Here is a 20,162-nt window from a genome sequence, read left to right as displayed (position 1 = left end):
GCTATGAGTATTCTCAAAAAATTAGAAAAATACACTTTTTCTCTCAATTCAAGCTAAATCGCTGAAAAGCAGTTTATGCTTATAACTGCTTATTCCTATTGCACTGGGGGTAGATGTGGGGCTGCCTGTTGATTCACTGAACCCTGATAATGTAATGCAGCTTAGGTTTAAAATGCTGTTTCCTATATTATATTTGGACGTTTAGGCTCCTGAGCACTGCAATCTGTGGTTTACATGAGGGGTCATTGCGGGGCCAGGGGACATCGTGAGCCCCCGCCTGTTTAGTGCAAGAGCTGTGGTGTTGGTAAGCAAGCACTTCCAGCAATAGCTATCTATGTCTTGGCAGAGTCTGACTGTGGAGACGGCAATCAGGAAGGAATCACTCTGTTGTAAAGCTGTGTGGGAGTGTGCACATGTAAGTTTTGATATACCAGGCATGGGCATGAGTGTGGAGGCAAGAGGATGGTGTCAGTTGTCTACTGAGCAGGGCCCCTCACTGGACCTTCGCTGGCTTCCCAGCTTCTGGGGCCCTCTTGTCCCTTACCCCCAGGGCTGGGATAAGACATATACTGCCACGCATGGCTCCTTACGTGGGTGGTGAGGATTCCAAATCAAGTCCTTTGGCTTGCAGAGCAAGCCGTTGCCCCACAGAGCCGTCTTCCTACCCCTCCTCCCGAGCTACTTTAAGAAGTCATTACTAAATTGTTTTGTTTGCTGTCAAAATCTCAAGTGAAGCTGTAGCTGAGACAGAAAGTGCTTCAGGAGATAAGCCTTCTTTATGCTTTTCCTCTTCCAGTTCTTGAGGTCTGAAGAGACGGGGCTGCCCTGAATCGTGTTCTGGTAATGTCACTGTGTACTTGGAATGTGTGCGTGTAGCAGCTAACAGGACGGGTGGACAGAGATTACACTGGGGCAGGCTTGGTGCAGTGCCACTTTTCTCCTCAGTAATTACATCTGCTTTGTCTCCTTTAACATCAGTTGAAGTATGTTTTGGGGTCAATTCTTGTTTCCATTAACCTCTAACTTTTATGGTTCACTAAACCCTAGATTTGATATGAATGTAAACATTTTGGGTAGAGGATGGATCAATGTCTCTGATGGGGCTCAGAAGAGGAGCTTTTGAGTCCATTTGTCCCCAGCTTCTCCATGTGTAGTGCTGTTTCGAGAGTGTGTCTGGACCATGAAATCAATCTGGGATTTTTTTTTTTAAATTGCAAATTCAACATAAAATCTGAGGATTTTGATTACAGACAAACCTGAGAATGAGCTGGAGTTTCCAAGTAACAGGGCTGCTGGAAGGGCTTAGAGACGACTGGGGGGGCAATCCGCACCTTCTCATCTAATAAAATAGTAATGCAGTTATTGACTCTGAGTCAATAACATTGAATGTACACATACACCATGTGCAATTACCTATAGGAACAGGAGTCAGGGACCCTTGATCCAGTGATACCCTACTCTGTCTGCTTGGAAGACATTTTCCCTTACAGGGTCATGAACAACACGAAGGCCCCAAAATCTCTTCCTGACTCTCAGATGATTCCAGTTTAAGACAGCCAACAGCCATAGGGGCATCATGGAGTTGCTAACAGCTAACAGTCTGTAGGTTAGACTGTGAAATACATATGGATCTTACTCCCTTGGTTGGCATTTGAGGGCCAGCTTCCGTTTGGCAACGGCCTGTTTCCCAGTGTGTGTAGCGAATTGGGAGTGCATACCCATCTACACAGAGACAGACTCGTCACACAGGTCTGAGAGTCAAAGGAGGGAGAGGGCAGCACCCACCTCTCAGACAACGGTACTCAGGGCGTACTGCTATTCTGGTATGTATACATTAGAGGGCATCGGTAAGTATCTTCCCTTATAACTATAAAATCCAGCGATTCCTGGAGACATGAGCTTTAGGGTTGAAGGAACTGCTGTCGGCTGCCCTTCGCATATTTGTTTTTCCTAAGCTCTTTCCTCAGGATAAGATGCAAGGCACTCTGAAGATACCTTCAGCCCTGATTTAAGAGGCTAACATCAGGTTTGGTGCAACAATAGATGCATGGACAATAGCCTAAGCTGTATGTCAGGAATACTTAGATTATCTGTGCACCAAAACAGCTGCTCAAGTGCCTCTCATAAAAAATGTTCCAGGAAAACACTGTCCTAAGGAACACAGGAGTTAATCAGAAGATCTCGGGACAGTCCATCTCTCAACACAGATGTGGTGTTCAGTATCTGCTGAGGACAGAGTGCACTCTGGTCATCATTCCTAAGCGAACAGACTGGACCCATTTCAGTTGTGCATGGAATTTTTCTTCGGTTTTTTGCCAGATGCAGGAGAATGGAGCACTATGTGGTATAGGTCAGCTCTTCCATCTCAAGGTGGGCAAGACTGCTCAGACCCCTAATGAGCCCATGCTTGTCCTGAGGCAACTAAAGAACCCACTCGTCTGTGTGTCTCAGCACATCTGAAAGTGTCAACCATATTGGGTATGGTGGCTCTGGCCTTAATCCCAGCACTTGGGAGGCTGAGGCCAGCAGGGTGACTGCTAGGAGCTTGAGCTTAGTTACTGCTACAATAGCTCTCAACCTGGGGATCAAATGACCCTTTCACAGCGGTTGCCTGAGACAACACAGATATTTACATGACAATTCACAACAGCAGAAAATTTACAGTTATGAAGTAGCAGTGAAAATAATCTTATGGCTGGGGTCACCACAATGTGAGGAACGGTATTAAGGGGTTACAGCATTAGGACGGTTAAGAACCACTGCTCTGACACAGACAAACACAGGGTTTTACAGGTGGTGCCATACATTTGATTTTTTGGAGACAAGATCCTTTTTGAAGTCTTGGAAACATTATGTAGTTCAGGCTGGCCTGGAACTCACAGAGATCCACCTGCTTCTGCCTCCCATTCCTCCCATCTGCATCTAGTCTGTTTCCTCTAAATTACTGACATTTTGGTAGTCACAGAATAGAATTGTCTTATTCTCAAAAGAGGGAGAAAACAACTGTACAGTAAAATTTACGGTTATATTTAAAAAAAAAAAATCAAAAATTTCCCTGTCATTCAGACATTTAAAATACATTCTGAAACACAGGTGCAAAGTGGGGCTCTGCTTATGGTGTTCTGAAAACAGGCGTATTTCTAAGCCTTAAATAAGCACATTATGGAAAGGGGCTTCCCAAAGTTTTAGGTGGCTTTATTGTTTTGCGCTTTTCCTTTGCCGACTAACAATGCTGATTAGCAGTGATCCAGGGTAGGGAACAGGTGCATGGGATTGATACTGGGTAGTGAATGGGTGTATGTTCTGGCTGAGTGTTTTCCTAGAAATACCAGCTTTGGAAAGAATTTCCATAGCTTCCTTCTCCCATGAGCCATTCTAACTGTTCAAGCTTAATTCTGCTCAAAGGTCATGGTCCTCACACTTCACGGGGCAGCTGAATGCACGGGAGACAAGGTCAGTGTGCTATTTGTAGCAGGTGGTGACAGGAGAGCCCACTGTGGATCGGCCCTTAGGGCTGAAGCTCTCCCCAAAGAGGGCAGGGGACGCCAAGGTCCAAATGAGATGTGGGAAGGAGATGCAGTGCACCACAGGAGGCCGGGGAAGACCTCGCTCCCACCACCCACCATGTAATAATGTTTCTACTTTCCTTAAAGCAACCTTGCAGGAAGGTGGGAGGTTCCAGAACTCTTGTCTGGAGGTGAAGGAACACGAAGCCCTACTTTCTAGAGCTCTTTCTATCCTTGCCTAGTCCCTCTTGTAGAGGAGCTAAAATAGCTTCCACATTTTAGCTCCCAGGACTACAAGGGAAGCCCACTGAAGCCCAAAAGGGCTAACAGTATAGGCCGCTTAGCCGCATACCAAGCTAACTTTGTAGTCAGGGATATACTCACACATCTCTGCCCTCACCTAGGGAAGATTTGCCACCAATCATGGCATTTCAAATGCAAGGTGCTTGGCTTTCAGCATAGGCCCCAAAGTTCTAAAAGTTGTGGAATAAGGGCAGAGTTATACATGTGACAAACAGTGTTGAAGGATAAGACTTTTAAATGTAAGGTTTAGCAGAGCCACTAGAAGATCATTTGCACACATGGAATCCCTGAATGTGTTTACCTGGGATCAATTTATTCCATGTCAGGTGCCATGCACCTGATGGTTGAATTTGGCTCAGAGCCACCGACCTCTGTATGCTTATTGGTTCTATTACAATGAAAGCAATAATCACAGACTGCATGGGATGAAGAGAAGATGGAGGCTCCATTACAGAGCTCCACAGCACCACAGCTTAAAGGGCAGAAGCCCCGGGAGGGGAGATGAAGTGCCAGCTGCTGCAAAGTTTGAGCAAAGGGATTCTGGATGTGTAGAGTAAAAATTCCCAGCCAAGGGCTCATGACAACCAATCAGCACCCTGTCCTCCTCTACTGCAGCAGAAGCCTAGATGGCCGGGCCTGAGAGCTTCATCTTGGCTTTCTTCAGAAGGCCACAAGTGGCAGAACTTGCAGGCTGGCTATAAAGGGGCTCTTGTTACACAGGCAGCAGTGACAAACACTGGCAGTATGGCAGTGCCCTACATCTGCCTGCCCTCACTCTACAGATCCTTGCAGGGGCAGCAGATGAATATGTATGAGTCACTTTGCAGCAGCAGCAGCTTTCTAAGTCCTCAGTTTAGGATGCCACCACATTGTGGAGATAGTGAGCTGTTGCTACCCAGTACCTCAGGAGCAGTGACCCTGAGTTGACATGTAGGAGGACAGGGAGGGCTTCCAAGGGGGATATGGCTGTGTGGCCCAGGCCTTTAGAGGCTGGCTGCGACTGCAGATCAGTAGTCTTCCTAGGAAGGTCTTGCAAGAACTGGGCATGGGTATTGCCATCATTAAAACCAAGGGCTGCCTGGGTCCCCTCTGCCCACTGCCCCTAGGTTAAACAGGAAATATGCAGAATCAGGTGGCTGGTTTGGCGGAAGCACATGGTCATCTTCTTCCTAATGTGAATTGTTTTTGATGGTGTATTAGTTCAACAGGTCAGTCAAAACCGCCACAAAACTGAGGGCCTTAAGGAACAGAAAGTCATGCCCGCATGGCGTTGCAGGCCAGAATGTCCAAGGCCGAGCTGTTGATAGGATGGTCCCATAGGATGACCTATGATGGTACCTGCTCTGGCCTCTCCCAGGTTTCTGGAGGCTGATGGCTGTCTGAGGGTACTATCACCTGGTCTCTGCCTCCAGGGTCACATGGCATCTTCAGAGGATGTCTCTGTCTCCCCATGAAGATCTTTCTAAAAGATACCAGCCATATTGAATAGAGGCCCTGACTATTTCAGTATTACTCCAGCTTAATTCAATATACCTGAATGGTCACAGCTGCAAATAAGGTAGCATTAGGGGTAACACAATCCAACCCTTAACAGGGGACTTAAAGGACAAATTAATGCAAAGGTATAAAGTGATACAATGCATCTGGCATATGAGGTCTCACCCCTTCTTTGAGTCTTAAGCAACACCCCTTGGGCTCTTTTACCTTTTTACTAATTTACTAATTGCACTGGATCCTCTTTATTTCCCTCATTGCCTGTTTCTCCCAGAGCAGAAACTATACCAAGAACGCCAGAAGCCACAGAACCTACCCCGGTGAGCCTTCGGTAAAGGACCATGGATGGAATTCGTTTCAGTACTCAGCCTAAAAAACGCCAGCCATAGCACTATGAGTAAGGGGCAGCTTCTTTTTATCCATGCCACATAAGGATGTCAGCGAAGGCTGCTTAAGGAGGCTGGCAATGACTCGGAAACCTGAGACTGCGGTACCTCTTAAGCAGTACCCTAAGAAACTGATCTAGCAAGACCACAGAGCTGGGGTAGAAAGGGATCTATGAGCTCCCTCTTGTGAAGGCTTTGCCAGCCTGCTTCTTTCTTCTATCTGCTGGCTTCTGCTAGTGGCAAAGGATGGCTTGTGTTCTTATTGTTTCTGTCTGCAAGCTGCTTAGTTGCCTTATTAAGAGACTGTCGAGCTATTTTGAGAGCTGTGGTGAAGGTGGAGAAAGATTTTTTAACCACACCTGGGGTGGGGGAGAATTCATATAGCCAGTACAGGATGCTTTCAGAAAAATTTATCATGGTTGTGCTCCCAGCCTCCACAGTGCCAGATAAGCCTGATGGTTAGTTTATGATTGTCTTATTATGGCGTTCAGACTATGGAAATAATTCCAGCATTTAGAGATGTCTCCCTCTTACTCCTCATTCTCCCCAACAGCCGAGCATGGCTTACACCTCCTAACCAGCCTCGCTAATGGTTTCTGGTGACAGAGAAAGCCCCAGGCCCAGTCTCTGCACTGCTCACAGCTCTCAGTTACACTGATGCTTCCTCTCGCATGTCCTCGAATTACCACCAGAAGCTCAGGCCACCATGTCTGCCCTGAGGGACCTCTCTGACTCTACCCCCTTTCACCCCTTTTCCATACCTCACCCAGAGAACTCTCCAGATCAGAGTGGACCACTCCACTGCCTCGAGTTCTCCAAGGGTGGGTAGGCTATGATGGCTGAGCTGGCTGTAGAGTGAGTTTATCCCTTCACCATCCCTCTTTTCAGCCACAGTTGCGTTCTCCGAATGCCCATCACGTTTTGTGCCTTTTAGCATTGTTAAATTATGCAATCAACTTTCTCAGTGTAGAATGTAGTTTCTCTCAGTTTAGGATGTTCTACGAGGCAAGTTGGGGTAGGCAAGATGGTTTCTTTTTGACTAAGTTAATAGTTGGGATCAAAATCAACATTGGAGTCATTCCAGCAGTTCACTTAGCCCCCACCTGCTTTCGGGACATTTCTGGGGGCATGAAGTTCACCACTGGTGTCACCAAGCAATGCCTTTGGCACAGCAAGTTGTCCCCAAGCAATGCCTTTGGCACAGCACCACTTAGCTTCACTAGAGTGGGGTCTTGCTTCAGGCAGTTGGGCCCCAAACAATTGACAACACAGACTTCTGTCACAAAGCCGCATGGCTCATGTTCTCTGGGCAGTAACTGTACTGTTGTGTGTGCCGTGTGCACTACACACATGTGCCTGCATGCATGGATGTGAAGGCTCTGTTTGTGCTGCGCCATTGTACAATATGACTAACAACATCCAGGTTACTTACCAGTTGATGCTGACCTACCCCTTAAACTGCTCAGTGTTTCTATTAATAACCTTAATGACAGTTCTGTCGGTCACTTCTTAGGAGACCAGCAGAGGGAGCAGGTGAGTATTAATAGTGGGTTTGATATTACTGTCTCTTGCCATGTTCTGTGCGCTTAATTTTTTATTGTAGTCAAACAAGACTTTTTGGCATCCAGACTAAAAAAATGTAAGGTCATTTAAAGGCATAATGATTTTTTGAGGAAAGTATACAATTTCTTTTCCTGTAAATATTCTATTAGACTAGTATTTTAGGCTTTAAATGCATTATTGCATTTCCCCCCTCGAGGGAAGCAGATGTGAGCAGCGTGCTATCTGAATACTGCTGTGACTGTGCCCTCTTTGAGGTCTCTGTCCAGTTTGCTTCCTTTTATTTTCTCTTTATTTTGTGTCAGCTTTTCTTTGACTTGTGCCCTTTCCTGGAGCGGGAACCTTTGACGGATGTGGTAGTGGGTGCCAGAGGGCCTTAAGGCAGAGTTTGAAAGAAAGGCAGAGTACACAGGAAAATAACCAGGAAAACCTGGCCATCAAGAGACAACTGGATCCATGCCGGGACAAGGACAGCGGAGGGTCTTTTCCACACCTAAGGGGGAGCATCATAACTGCTCATAAGCTTGGCTATAACTTTTACGCTCAACTATTTATCATGGTTGTGCTCAAGTTTTTCAAAAACGACTTTTGTCCATGTAAGTCCATAATGGAATGTAAGTTCCCACAGACAGAGTTTTCGTATTAACTTAGCCAGATGGATGGGAATACAAAATGAGGGTCATGTGCATTTTTTTTTTTTAAAATAACCTTGACATAAGCCATTTATTTATGTTAACTTATAACCAAGAGAGATAATATATCTAAATGGGAATACTCATGACATTTTTATCTCCATTTAAAAAAGTTTCTCAATAATTAAGATAAACATTTATAAATTTATATTCAAAGAAGATTAATCTAGATGGCACTAGGCCACTTCCAAAGGAAAACTCGTCTGTGAGAGATGCAGACAGTTCATTAGAGTGGCTGTGGAGGGAGGCTGGACACATTTCTCAGTAGGTTCCAAACTCTTGTGTGTCAGAATGGATTTAGGAAGAGGCAATGTAAAATCTTAGCTAATAAACCCACTTCAAAATACCAAGAACTGTGTCAAAGAAAAGATTTAACTGAAGTCACGAGTGAAGTGACTACCTCTAGCACACGAGTCCTTTACACAGAAGGCCTGCCGTTTTCCCACCAGAAAGAAAGAGCAGAAATGTCAGGTCGGCCCTCACTCACCCTGGAGAACTGCACTCACTGTCTTCCCAAAGCTGTGACTCGTATATGGACCCTTTTGACATTTGTTGTTTCAGATGGAGAGATAAAATATTCCATAAAAATATTAGAATGAAAATATTTTAAAATCAAACAGAGTTTGAGATAACTTTATACAACACAGGATAATTATATAAACTGAAATCTTCCTAAAAATTTGAGGAATTTGTGGTGTAATCTTAAAAAAATATTTACTTGCATATTTCCCAAGTTTCTAATAAATAAAAAGCTCCCCCTTTTAGAGTCTGTGGGCTTGAGAAGACACACAGTGTGGCTATCAGATATGAAAGTACTTTAACAGGGATACTCCGCTGGTTCCAGCTGGTACAAACCGTAAACAATGAGAATCTTTTAAGTTTCTTTAAAACAACTACAACAACAACAAAAATCACCCTATCTGTCATTCAGACATGACTTCATAGTAAACACTCAGATAAGTTGGAGAGGTGAGCACCTGGTACCTTTAACGGGAAGGGCAGGTATCCGGAGGTCATGTGACCTTCTTAAAGCCTCTCCTCTGCCCTGTGCACTCACGGCATGTCAGGTCTGAAGTTCTTTGTCAAATACAAGTCGCAGAGCTGGGATGAAGATGGTGACTTCGGGGTGACAGGCCTGTCCTGCAAACCCTGGGCTCCTTTTCTGCACCTGTCACCGTCTACTTGTGGATGAAAACATGCCGGCAGTGGGCGGAAATGGCTGTTTCCCAGGAAAGGAAGTGGCCTGAAAACACATCTGGCAGGCAGCCCTTCCCTCCTTTGGCAGTTAGAGAATGATTTTTAACAAATATTCACTTCCTCACCTCTCACAAAGGTGAACTCCACGGACTCAGTGCCTGATTCTAAGCCAATGACTTAATTATGCTCTAAATAGACCGGTCAGCTATTTTATGTCAAAGGCTAATATGAATACAGAAAACATACATAAACATACACACAAACATAGACTTCCAGTGAGGCCAGCAATCATGTTCCAAGTGGCACTCTATTTTATTTCATAGGCTCATCAGAATTTTTTAGCTGGGAATACAGGACAAAGCTCAAGAGAGAGTTGGGGAAGGAGTTGTGAAAGCTAGAAAATGTGGGGGCCACGTGGATCCACAGCTAGCTAGGGCACTGACACACTGATGAACTGCGTTTCTGTGCTCACACATGGCTGCTCCCTCACACGGGTCTGTACTCTTCACGCAGCAACCTGAAGCTCAGTTTTGGGTCGTGTTGTGGACTCTGTCATTAGGATGCCTATCAGTGCCATGCAGGGTGACAGTCAGCACTAAACAGGAAGTCTCAATCTTTTCCAAGGAGTTGTTAAAATTAGAGAGAGAGAAAAAAAAAAGTCACGGCTCTAGGGGCTGAGGATCCAGTTCAGTGAGTAACCGTATTTGCTCTGCAAGCATGAGGACTCACGAATGTATGCACTCACATATGCATGCATGTATACATGCACATGTACACATCCCATGGCTTTAAGTTCAATGCCATTACCATCAGTGAAAGAATAGGGTCTATGGATGCACTTAGCTGACAGGAGTCTTTGATTTTTACCTCAGTGAGCCTTGACTTCTTCATCTTTAACAGGTGCAAAAGCCTAAGACCACATGGACCGATCTGTGTGCCTCTTGGAACTTCTTCTGTCCTCAGAGTAAGGGCAAGGGGTTTTCCTCTGGTGCTTTTCTCAGATCTGCAGCTGGGGATTACCCACAGCAAGCACTGCAGAGTCTGGGCGCCATGTGGGAGTGGTGGCAGTGGGTGTGCTGACTGACATGTGTGCTGATGGCCACAGTCTGCTTCTGTGCTGTTCAGATATAGGTCAACATATACAGAGTAGAAATGAGCCATGCCAAGGTATTTCTGTGTGGAGACAGCTATTGGGATGCTGAAATATTATCATCATCCTGATCCTATTTATGTGCATGTGTGTGTGCATGCGTGTGCGTGCGTGTGTGTGGGTGCGTGTGTGTGTGTGTGTGCGCGCGCGCATGCTCATGAGTATTCACGTGCACTTTAGTTGCTTCCTTGATTCTCCTTAATGACTGCAGACAATTTGCAGAGAGTAGTAGAAAACTTCCCTGACAAGTTTTATGTCCATTGAGCGCCTAGTGCTTTTCCCTGAAAATGAATGCCAGGTAGTGTGTCGAAATGTTTCAACTATTGTGATAATTTTAAAGATGCCAAGGGTAGCAGGAGAGATGGCCAAGAGGCCCCTCAGTTCTCTCCCTGCTCTCGCATGCCAGGCGCCTGAGAGTCCCGAGTGTACCCATCTGACTGCAAAGACACAGTGTCCCAGCTTCACAGCATAGGGTAATTCAGCACTGAGAGTCCCTCACAGACCAAGGCACTTTCCAAAAGCCAGGCCAAGCTGGCCCGATGTGCCTGTGCCAGTCAGCATGCCAGGGCTGTAGGCAGTGATGACATGGACAGAGGACTGTGCTGTTCCTGGTGGCTGCCTAGCTCTGCAGAGAATGAGTGTGATTCCCATCCAGGTTCAGGGAGTCTGTCGTGCCCAGGACCTGAGCTCTGTGCATTGCTTCAGAACACAGGCTCTTGTAAAATGTCCCTTGTTGTGTGCTGGTTTCCCCCAGGTCAGGAGAGAGGCCACATATCTCTACCCACTCATGTGACAAGGACAAAACTCTTGGTGATATTCTGTAAACTGGTTCACAGTGACTGTGGAGGCCGTGGGAGCTGTTCACAAATGCTCTCTGGTCACATGAGAGCTGCCCACTTTGTGCTGATTTACAAGTGTTGGAATACCCGGCTTTCTAGGACACCACTTGCAGGGCCAATGGTCTGCTGGGTGACTCTAGCTGGCCTAGAGTCTCTCACCACTCAGACCCCAAGATTCGGACAGCAGGGGATCTGAGATATTAGATTCCTGAAGGCTCTGGGAAAACCAAAGCCTACAGGAGGTCCTGTAGCTTTTACCTCAGCTGAATGGGGTACAATGACACCACAGGGTGCCGCCTAAAGGTCTTTGTGACACATTCCTCTCTACAAGGCTCAGGTGCCTTTGTGGAATAATATGCAGAAGAGCCCAAGGTGGGTCAGTAACATCAAGGAAGTAGTGTCTTCCAGATACTACAGGGCCTGCATACATGAGACTGTTCCAGCTGAAATCCCAGCGAGGGGGCGGGCATGAAATCCCACCATGAGCTGAAGAGTTGTGGGCATGTGGCAGCTGGTGAGAGAGGGAGAATCAATTACTATTATTTTTAAATTATGTTTTACTCCTGTTAGCTTGACCACAACCAGAGCAGGCCACACTCTCAAAATTATCAGGGCAACACAAACTGGGTAGACTGAAAAAGGGAGAGAGAGAGAGAGAGGAGGAGGAGGAGGAGGAAGCAGCAGAAGACACTTTTACCATTATCATCTTGAAGTTGGGTGGGAGTGTGGACAGGATGGTTATGAGTGTGTGAATGTGTTCAAATTAGAGTATATGAAATTCCCAGAGAATTAATTAAACTATTGTTTTTTAAGATCTTTCTTTGTGGATGGCTTCCTTTCTGGAAATGTCTTTCTGGTGCCATCAAATGAATTAATGAGAACTGGGGACAGTCCTGGAGAGGATAAACGGGGCTCTGAAATTTCAGCTAATGACACGCAACATGGCAGAAAATATATCCACTTAAGAAAAACATCACCGCCCACAGCTGCTCCACAGAGCTGACGGAGGCTCAAGGCAGCTTTTGGGAAACCAGTGATAATATCCTCCAGTTTGTATCTTCGTCTGCTTTAGCAATACTGTCAGCAGGTAAGCGGGGGAGGCTGATGTTCTATGGAAAAGAAACACTTTGGAGAAGGGGGTCCAAGCACGTTTAGTTGGTGGCAATCAGTGTCCATTGGCTAGTGGTACTTTCAGCCAGGGCAGAAGGGAAACCTGGGCTCTTTTGGTCTCTGCTCTCCTTCTGTGCAGGTCTCCTGTGAGACTCCTCTTAGCAGTCTAGCTGAAGTTCTGACTGTGTGAGGCCCTCTGAGTTCCTGTGGCCCTGGGGGCTGCCACAATGTGCCACCCTTTGCTCTGTAATGGTGGCATGTTCTGAGCACTTTATAACCTGCTTTGAAGTGTCAGTGTTCTTTGGGCTTTGTACTAGCCCCTTGCCCTGGCACAGAGCTGGAATCCTCCACCTCATTCCTCAAAGGAGACTTGCTGAGCCCACTTTTAATAATTTCCATGTCAGGAGCCGGGTGTGGTGGCGCACACCTTTAATCCCAGCACTCGGGAGGCAGAGGCAGGCGGATTTCTGAGTTCAAGGCCAGCCTGGTCTACAAAGAAACCCTGTCTCAAAAAAAAAAAAAAAAAAAAAAAAAAAAATTTCCATGTCAGAATCTACAAAGAGCAGCTTCTACTGTGTTCTGTGGAACTGAATGAGGACAGTGGTCATAGCAAATGCACCGAGGCCTGGTGTCCCCAAGAGGTGGTGTCACCCTCTATGTACTCTCATAGTTCTCTGCCTATGGTCTCTTTCCCTCTAGGTCCCATGACCCCTGCGGATCAGGAGTCCTGATGTGAGTCACCCTACACCCAGCAGAGTACTTGACTTAGTATGTGGCATATCTCTTTTTCCTTGTTTCTTCTTGATTTGCCTGGAACACAACTGAACGGTTCCAATCTAAACCATGTATCAATGCCTTGAATTGTGCTCTTACAAACAAACACACAAACGAACCTAAAAGACTTGCACCCGTTGCTACTGCCTTGTCCTTATCAGAGACTATCCCTAGAGATATGTTTGATGGTGACCACATTCGTTTCCATTTAATAAGCAAGCTGTAAAGAAAGGGAGTTAGTATTCCTAAATTGTGCCTATTACAGTGCAACTTAGCCATGAAAATTCCACAGAGAAGGAATGGTCTCTATTTTCCAAGTGGGAACCCTGAGAGCAGCTAAGCTTTGCACGTCGCACTCAGGCTGAGGTTGAGGCCTGCCTGTTCTTTCTGAGGGGTTCTGAGTGTGGGGGTTAGCTTTAGTGAGCTGTTTCATCTCTCAGGAATCAGACTGCTCCCCACCCCCAGTTAACTGTCCAGAGCATGAGCTCTGGCCTTTCTGCACCACAGAACTTGGTAGCAATCTCTGAGCCTATACGTCCCTTCAATGGAGTATGAAGCTCATGGTGTCTTTAAGAAGGATGTGTCTTCACTGATGACAAAATATGGTTGATCAGTTCTCAGAGATACAGGAAGAGCAAAATATCACTTATTGCCTGGTGAAAAATATAGACATGTTCGTTTCCAAGTTCATGGACCCCATGGATCTTGGGATAAAAAAACAAAACAAAACCCCCTTCTGGTGCCAACTCAGGATCCAGTCTGCTACAGGATGCACTTTAAAAATATTCAGTTAGTTCTCTTCCAAACAGATTCCATGAAAAACAACATTCCCCATGCAGACTCTAGACTCACCTCTGATCTAAAATCATGACTCCTAGCCTCCAGAAGCTGAGGATGTTACAACTGTGTGTTACAACACAGACTTGCCCTGGGGTTTCTGGAGGCGGACGTGGTCCTTTGAGTCAGGGATGCTGGAGTCCGCACAGTACTGATCTCTGGAGCATTAACTTCTAGTCATGAAGGGGTGGTGTCTCTGGACCAGCAGAGCCACAGAGCTGGAAGTGTCTTAGAAGTCAGTGCAGCCCCCAGCTTTTATGGCCAGGGGCTTTTGAACTTAATTAAAAGGGGAAAGTGATTTGCCTGAGCCCACCGACTGGGACTAATTTAATCAGGAACATGCCACAGAGTGATGAGCCCTGAGGAAACCCTGATGCAGTGAAGGAAAAGGTGTATGTTTCCTCTCCACATACTTCCCTCAACTATCTATTGTTACTTAACAGAAATTAATCAGGCCAAACTACTTTAAGTTTTATTTGTATATTTAAACGAGTATTTTGTGTTAAGGCACAAACATGCAAGTGCTGAGAAAACTGATCTTGGTAACTTGATTTAATAATATCAAACTGGGTTAAAATTAAAAAAAAAAGTGCATAACTTAAAAAAAACAAAACAAAACCCAAATACCAGCAAGACTTCACTTCCCCTTGGAAAAGCACATTTACAAGGGCTGATCTTACTCTTTATATTTATAATAAAGAAAATAAACCAAGGTCCCGATATAGCTGTAGTTTTATTCCTAAAAGAACAGAAACTTTCACTATGCTTTAAAATTAAAGTGATTCCCTCAGATACTCTGCAAGCTTAGCCTACAAACAAGCAGACAGACAACAGAGCCCCAGCTTCTCTCTAGGAAATAATTAGGGTGGTGCCTATGACATGCCCAGGGCTCTTGTGGCTGGTCTGTGTTCCCAGAAGGCTTCTGCAGTGCACAGTCCTTTGGGGCAGTAAGCACTATGCTCTGGTTTTTCCTGTTGCCTGGCTAGTGACCCCCTACAGGAAGACAGTGGGTGAGCCAGGGGGCGGAGCGGCTGGCTGCACATGTCTGGCTGCTCTTATCAACTTATCATATAAGGGAAGGAAAGTGATTGATTCGGATACTGACACTGTAGACTCAGGGGAGAAACAAAGAGTCCGTGCAGACCTCTGGAGTGAGCAGGGCTGCTCCTTCCTCTCAGGACAGCTGTGTGTGTGCCGGGGAGAAGAGAAGAGGAGACAGGCACTGGGAATCAGCCTGCTGCGGGGACGGGAGAAGGTTCTCACTGATGGACTTATTCACACGGCACAGCCCTGTGCTTTAGACAGCAGCTGAGGGCTCAGGACGCAAGTTTGCTGAACTCACAGTTTAGAACCCAAAGAGAGAGAGAATGTGGCAGATTGTTTTCCTAACTTTTGGCTGGGATCTTGTCTTGGCTTCAGCCTACAGTAACTTTAGGAAGAGCATGGATAGCACAGGCAGAAGGCAGTACCAGGTCCAGAACGGACCCTGCAGCTACACGTTCCTGCTGCCAGAGACCGACAGCTGCCGATCTTCTTCCAGCCCCTACATGTCCAACGCCGTGCAGAGGGATGCACCCCTCGACTACGACGACTCAGTGCAAAGGCTGCAGGTGCTGGAGAACATTCTAGAGAACAACACACAGTGGCTGATGAAGGTAGGAAGGTGGGCTGGCTCTGGTGAGCGAGAACTAACAGTCCTGGCTTTACCGGGGACTGGGGCTGCTGAGGTGGGCTGCAAACATCCTCTTTTGTGCTGTGCTGGAGCAAAGCAGTCAGAGTGAAGAGCCACAGAGGGGTTGTCTGAAAAGAATGCCAGAATCTGGTCAGAACCCCTGATCTTAGAAATCTTGGCTAGCTGAGCAGAGGAAGTGCTCTTCTCTGCAGATCACGCGCACGGGCTGTTTTGTTTGAGTAGTTGAGGCTAAGTGACACCCATTACTAGGATCTTCTCAGCGGGTTGTAGGCATGGGAGGGAGGCTGTGAACAAGACAGCACGGAGCCAGGAAAAACGTGACAATCACGTTAATTACAGATACTTAACGGATGGAGTCAAGTGCTTTACCAATTTCCTGAATTTCTTTACGAAAATAGATTATGACTCTTGGTAAAAGAGAGGAAATTAAATAAAGCCAACCTTGTGTTCTCAGAGTCTCAGGGCTGCGCCGTGAAGGGGCTGCCATCTGGAAATGGCACTGTATTTCCCAAGTGTCCCGGAGACACTGCAGGCAGATCCCCCGTTCAGTTCCAGAGACAGGCTCTGAGCTTGTCTCCACGTGGGACGCTATGCTTGTGCCATGCCGGGCTGAGAGGGTCTGACAGTTTGTTCTTGGGGCTGCAACAACTGCTCTGTTTCATGGCCTTTTTATAGACCGTAACCAAAATAAGACACTGAAAGGGTCTGTTTTGCTTTCACAAATGATTGTTTTCTACAAAACCTCAAATGACCCCGGAGTATTCTTTATGTGAACCATATGTATTCCACAGGAAGTTTAAACAAAGAATGTAGATAGTAGATGAATCGTTACACATTGTGACAATGACATCACATGCTCACAAGGAAATTGTTTAAAGTCATATAAATCTTTTAAAATCGTGTGGGCTTCATTTAGTACATCTTCCCAGAAAGACATAATTTGCTTTTCTCAGATGTCACCATAATCTTTTGGTTTGATGCCCTGCCTTAATCTGATAACAGAGCTGGGGCCCCAATCTATGTTTCTCATGAATCCCCCTACTTTCTTAAGTGGACGAGCTTTTGATGGAAACTGGAGTCTAAATGAATGAGTGTCGCTGGCCTTAATCTTGTGGAGAGAGGGGGAATTTTTCAAATCAAAGAACAAAGATTGCTCAGGACTACAGACACACACAAAAATTTTTTTTTCCTTCTCAGTATCTTTATTTTTTTCCTGGGTGATTGCCTCAGTTTTTCTCCTTTCCAAAACTCACAGATAGCTGAACACTTAACTTTAATGTTAAGAGACAAGTTCCAGGGCCTTGGGTGGGTAGGGGTCCCAAGTATCTGCGTGTCTCTTTGAACTTCTTTGGGAAGTGTCTTGCACTTCAGGGACCTTCCACAACTATTGTGGCATTAGGGGTGCAGAGCTCCGCAGAGGGAGAGGCACAGCCTCCTAGTAAACACTTTAATCTGCCGCCTGCCAAGTCCTCTGTGAAGATAAACAGTCACCAAACCAGGGGGAAAAATGTTTTGCCAAGGGCAACGCTGCTCATTTCTTATGCTCAAGCTCGGCGGAGTCCAGGCTAGGCAATACCTGGGCTTGGCTTTCCTGCACAGGGAAACCACATCTCCTGTGGGGCTTTGCAAAGCAGCTTAGAGGCAGAACAGGAGGAGAAACTCGAAGTAAGGTGGCCACAGCCTCCTCCTTCCCAGGGTCTCTTGGTCAATATTTGAACAGTAGCTGGGTGGTATTTCAAAAGCCCTTCTTTCGGCCTTTTAGCTAACTCTCCCAGAGCTGAGCGGAGCAGAGGGGCAGGGCGACTCCGGCTTATCTGCTCATCAGCTCGGCACCTGCTCCAGCTCTGGAGCGAGAGCCGCACCTGAGCAAGGCAATTTGCCAGCTCATTCACCGGGTTTATGGGCTCCAGGCACGGAGACAAAAGCAAAAGGCAAATATGAAGCCCACTCGGAATGACTGCATGAAATCTCTCTGCTTGTTTTCCTCCTCCTCCATGTTTTGGCACCTGCAATAATAAACACTGCTTTTCTCTTCGGGAAGAAAATAAGGTCTAGTGGAACGGCAGATAAGCCGGGTAGCTAGCAGAGAGGCAGCAGTGAGCACCATCTATTTATAGATTATCACCGAAAGAAAAAGGCACGGGTTGGTTGGTTTAACTGTTGAAAGTGTTTTCTTCGAGCTGTTTTTAAACACGTTTCTTTATTTCCTTGCCACCCCTGCCCCCATCTCTGCACAAAATTCACAAAGAACCATCCAGCTTTTGAGAGTTTGAAAAAACAAAACCCTTGGGTGTGTGGTGGGGAATAAGGGTTTTCGGTGAGTTTGGCAGATGAATAGTATTTCAGTTTCTGAGTGCTGAGAAGAGCCCCAGGAGTTCAACCTAAGGAAGCTCCACGGACATCATCAAAAGAGCCCACACTGCCCCTTTAATCTGTCATGCAAAGGAAGTGTCAGCCTTCTGAGTGAGCGAGCGAGTGTGTGTGTGTGTGTGTGTGTGTGTGTATGTGCGTGCGCGTGTGCAGCACATGAATGAACAATCCAGGGGAAGACCCACTCTCCCTGGAGTGGTTAAGCAAGGATAAGATAAACTCCTGGTGGCCAGATCCCAGCCTACCAACCAGGTGATCAACTAAGTGTTAGGACAGTCCTCTGTCCAATTCATTTCAAACACATTTTACACAGGCTTCCAGCTTAACGACACAATTGTATTTTGGTAGGTCAAACATATTTTTTTTTCCACAACAAGAGGAAATATGGAAAGGAAATAAACAACTATTTCACGCCACTGAATGCCATATATTTTATAAACAGCTATGAACCCTGTGGCCACTTTAAGACAGAGCGACTTGAAAAACACAGCTAGTGCTTATTAGCTTGATGTAAACATTTCCTCTGCCACCGGCCCCCTCAGTGCTGGTGTTTAAACAACACGAGCACAATCCAGGAACAGCCATCCCTTGCTTTCTCTAAAAGCGATAATAAGATATCCTTGGAGAAAGGTCTGGAAACTGCATTTCGTCAGTGGAGAGAAGAGGGAACAGAGCCCTCATGCTCCTGAACAGGGTCGTCACTGCCACTGGGAACACACACACACACACACACACACACACACACACACACACACACAGAGACAGGACAAGACAAGGGGTTTGCAGAGGAGCTTGGCTCTGCAGGCCCTTCCCACCTGTGTGTGTGTGTGTGTGTGTGTGTGTGTGTGTGTGTGTGTGTGTGTGTGTGTGTGTGTGTGAGAGAGAGAGACAGAGACAGACAGAGAGCGTGTGTGCTCACACGTCTGCATGCATACGTGTACACACACACACACACACACACACACACACCTGCATGTAAAGCACTCTATCTGTATATCATCCCCTGTGACACCATGGTCACTGTGCTACCTGGAGGACAGAAGCTGTACCTCCAGAAGTTAAATGCTGTGTTGAGGAATATGTATGTGATTAGCATTCGAAGCATTTTTATTTTATTTTATTTTACTTTATTTGCATTTAGATGATTAAACATCCAAGATCTCGGAAAGACAACTGCCATGATTATGGCCATTAAATATTAGCATCATCATTTTGAGGCATGAGGCGGATGAGGGGCACTAGGGTAGGGAGTGTAGTGTGTTTAAGAGGCAGGTATGGTACACTTGAGCAGCCAAAGTGCGAGCATGCCCAGCACAGTGCGTGCCAACTCTTCATGGTGCATAAGGATGCCTGTTTTCTATACATGGAAGTGTAATTTGTATGCTGTAGTCAGGAGGTCTCTGCCTACCAAACAGGCTTGCAGGATATGCTGGATTAACTATTTATACATCTCCCCATGAAGCAAGCCTGCAGGGCTTGAGGCTAAGAAATGACTCTCTTCTTGAGACAGGAGATCAAGCATTTGGTCTCTGTGCTGACACCGGTTGCCATCTGGAAGTTTATCTACGTGCCAGCCCCTCTAGCTGAAAGCTGGCAAGGCACTGAGGCTCATGCTGCTTCTAACACACAAAAGAACTGAAAAACTGGGGCTGGACAGACGGCTACACAAACAGGAAAATCCCTGGGACCCATGTGAACACTGGGCATGGCGTCAGGCTTCTGGGACTCCATCGATTGGTGGGAAGTGCAGACATAGAGGTCTCTGGAGTTCACTCGCTAGTTCTTTTAGCTGAATTGGTGAGATCCAGGCTCAGTGAGAGACTTTGATTCATAAACAAGTGGAGAGAGACTAAGAAAGATGCCAACATCTGCCTCTGGCTTCCACATGTGCACAAACATACACCACATGCATAAGTAGGTGCGCACACACACTAAATATCCTAAGCTTTTCTTTATTTCTATTTTTTTTTTTTAAAGATTTATTTATTTATTATATGTAGTAAGTACACTGTAGCTGTCTTCAGACACTCCAGAAGAGGGAGTCAGATCTTGTTTCGGATGGTTGTGAGCCACCATGTGGTTGCTGGGATTTGAACTCGGGACCTTTGGAAGAGCAGTCGGGTGCTCTTACCCACTGAGCCATCTCACCAGCCCCTCTTTATTTCTATTTTAAAAGACAACAGTTAAAACCAATCCTATCACCAAATAGACAATTAAAAAAATAAAGATATTAGGAAAGATATAGGCAAAG

The 20,162-nt window shown here is 46.1% G+C and overlaps 2 protein-coding genes across 3 annotated transcripts in view; one reads left to right on the top strand and one right to left on the bottom strand.

Moving 5' to 3' along the window:
- Mcph1 (microcephalin 1) overlaps positions 1 to 20,162 on the bottom strand; it is a 203,649-nt gene that overhangs the window by 43,369 nt on the left and 140,118 nt on the right. The window lies entirely within an intron of this gene.
- Angpt2 (angiopoietin 2) overlaps positions 14,941 to 20,162 on the top strand; it is a 49,887-nt gene continuing 44,665 nt past the window's right edge. The window contains exon 1 of the mRNA XM_021218979.2: positions 14,941 to 15,503. Coding sequence (XP_021074638.1) covers positions 15,216 to 15,503 — 288 coding nt within the window. The 5' untranslated portion in view covers positions 14,941 to 15,215. The remainder of the gene's footprint in view (positions 15,504 to 20,162) is intronic.

This window comes from Mus pahari, chromosome 19 (genome assembly GCF_900095145.1).
Source record: "Mus pahari chromosome 19, PAHARI_EIJ_v1.1, whole genome shotgun sequence".
NCBI lineage: Eukaryota > Metazoa > Chordata > Mammalia > Rodentia > Muridae > Mus > Mus pahari.
Note: the sequence above shows the minus strand (reverse complement) of the source record. Positions and strands in the feature narration are given on the sequence as shown.